Here is a 1,785-nt window from a genome sequence, read left to right as displayed (position 1 = left end):
AGCAAAAGTGGCAGATGGAAAGCTGCTCGGTTTTAATTATTTCCTGGAATATTCACATTCATAACAATTACTTACGCTTTTTCGCCAGAATTAAAGTGAAAGTGGGCGGACTTACAGCCTGTTGCTCGGTTAAGGATTGACTACGTTCCAAAGATAAAGGCTGCACCGCAGTCTGACGCATTCTGTGATCGCCACATGCAACAAAACCGCCTCCTTCTGACATTCTGAGGCAAGTGAGGTTGAATCCTGGAATACATGCATTGATAAGGAAAGGGCAACTGGGCAAAGCAACAACATGAAAGGTTAAAGCATGGATTACGACAGAGAGCGTTGGTTAGAGTGATGAGAAAAGGAAGAGGGACGTACTGGTGGGACTGAAGTGTGCGATGCTTGTATGGAGGAGGGCAATGGTCGGATGGAGGAGGGCGATGGTCGGATGGAGGAGGGCGATGGTCGGATGGAGGAGGGCGATGGTCGGATGGAGGAGGGCGATGGTCGGATGGAGGAGGGCGATGGTCGGATGGAGGAGGGCGATGGTCGGATGGAGGAGGGCGATGGTCGGATGGAGGAGGGCGATGGTCGGATGGAGGAGGGCGATGGTCGGATGGAGGAGGGCGATGGTCGGATGGAGGAGGGCGATGGTCGGATGGAGGAGAGCGATGGTCGGATGGAGGAGGGCGATGGTCGGATGGAGGAGGGCGATGGTCGGATGGAGGAGGGCGATGGTCGGATGGAGGAGGGCGATGGTCGGATGGAGGAGGGCGATGGTCGGATGGAGGAGGGCGATGGTCGGATGGAGGAGGGCGATGGTCGGATGGAGGAGGGTGATATTTGGATGGAGGAGGGCGATGGTCGGATGGAGGAGGGCGATGGTCGGATGGAGGAGGGCGATGGTCGGATGGAGGAGGGCGATGGTCGGATGGAGGAGGGCGATGGTCGGATGGAGGAGGGCGATGGTCGGATGGAGGAGGGCGATGGTCGGATGGAGGAGGGCGATGGTCGGATGGAGGAGAGCTGAATCTCCAGGCCCGTATGTTTTCCTTGGGCTCCGATTCTCCGTGATAATTTCTGCAGATTTTATGTTCTGCCGTATGCTAATGAGATTCTCAGGAAATTTCAGTGTACGTTATCATGAGCAAGGTTGGCGTAATTTTAATGTAAGTTCGAATGAGGAAATTCAGGCTAGTAGTGCAAAACTGTTTCCTTGTCATTGAAGAACCTTGGTGGACATGTGTACTTGGAAAAATGTGACTTGTTCATGGGTCTCTGCGAATTTGACTCTTTGATAGGTAGCAAGACGTTTGGTCAAAGAGTTGGGTTTTATGGAAGGTCTTAAACTATGTAAACTTACCCTACGTAAACTCAAGGTCATCCAAAACTCGGTTGCCCATGTCCTAACTCGCACCAAGTCCCGCTCACCCATCACCCCTTGTGCTCTGCTTGACTTCTGGTTAAGCAACGCCTCGATTTCAAAATTCTCATCCTTGTTTACAAATCCCTCCCTGGCCTCGCCCCCTCCCTATCTCTGTAATCTCCTCCAGCCCCACAACCCCCCGAGATGTCTGTGTTCCTCAAATTCTGCCCTCCTGAGCATCCCTGATTATAATTGCTCAACCATCGGTGGCCGTGCCTTCTGTTGCCTGGACCCGAAGCTCTGGAACTCCCTGACTAAACCTCTCCGCCTCTCTACCTCTCTTTACTCTTTCAAGACGTTCCTTAAAACCTACCTCTTTGACCAAGCTTTTGGTCACCTGCGCTAATTTCTACTTATGCGTCTCGCTGTCA

General features: G+C 52.7%; 1 protein-coding gene across 1 annotated transcript; it reads left to right on the top strand.

The window, feature by feature from the left end:
- The first annotated feature begins 394 nt into the window (after positions 1 to 394).
- LOC139237847 (sodium/potassium/calcium exchanger 1-like) lies at positions 395 to 1,018 on the top strand. Its single transcript, XM_070867071.1, has one exon. The coding sequence runs from the start codon at positions 395 to 397 to the stop codon at positions 1,016 to 1,018; it is 624 nt and encodes a 207-aa protein (XP_070723172.1).
- The last annotated feature ends 767 nt before the right edge of the window (positions 1,019 to 1,785 follow it).

The sequence above is a fragment of the Pristiophorus japonicus genome, chromosome 24, assembly GCF_044704955.1.
Source record: "Pristiophorus japonicus isolate sPriJap1 chromosome 24, sPriJap1.hap1, whole genome shotgun sequence".
Taxonomy (NCBI): domain Eukaryota; kingdom Metazoa; phylum Chordata; class Chondrichthyes; family Pristiophoridae; genus Pristiophorus; species Pristiophorus japonicus.
The sequence above is the reverse complement of the archived record's forward strand: the minus strand, read 5'-3'. Positions and strand labels throughout refer to the sequence as shown.

Coding starts and splice junctions, on each gene's coding strand:
- LOC139237847 (XM_070867071.1), top strand. CDS start 395: ATGGAGGAGGGCAATGGTCGGATGGAGGAGGGCGATGGTCGGATGGAG.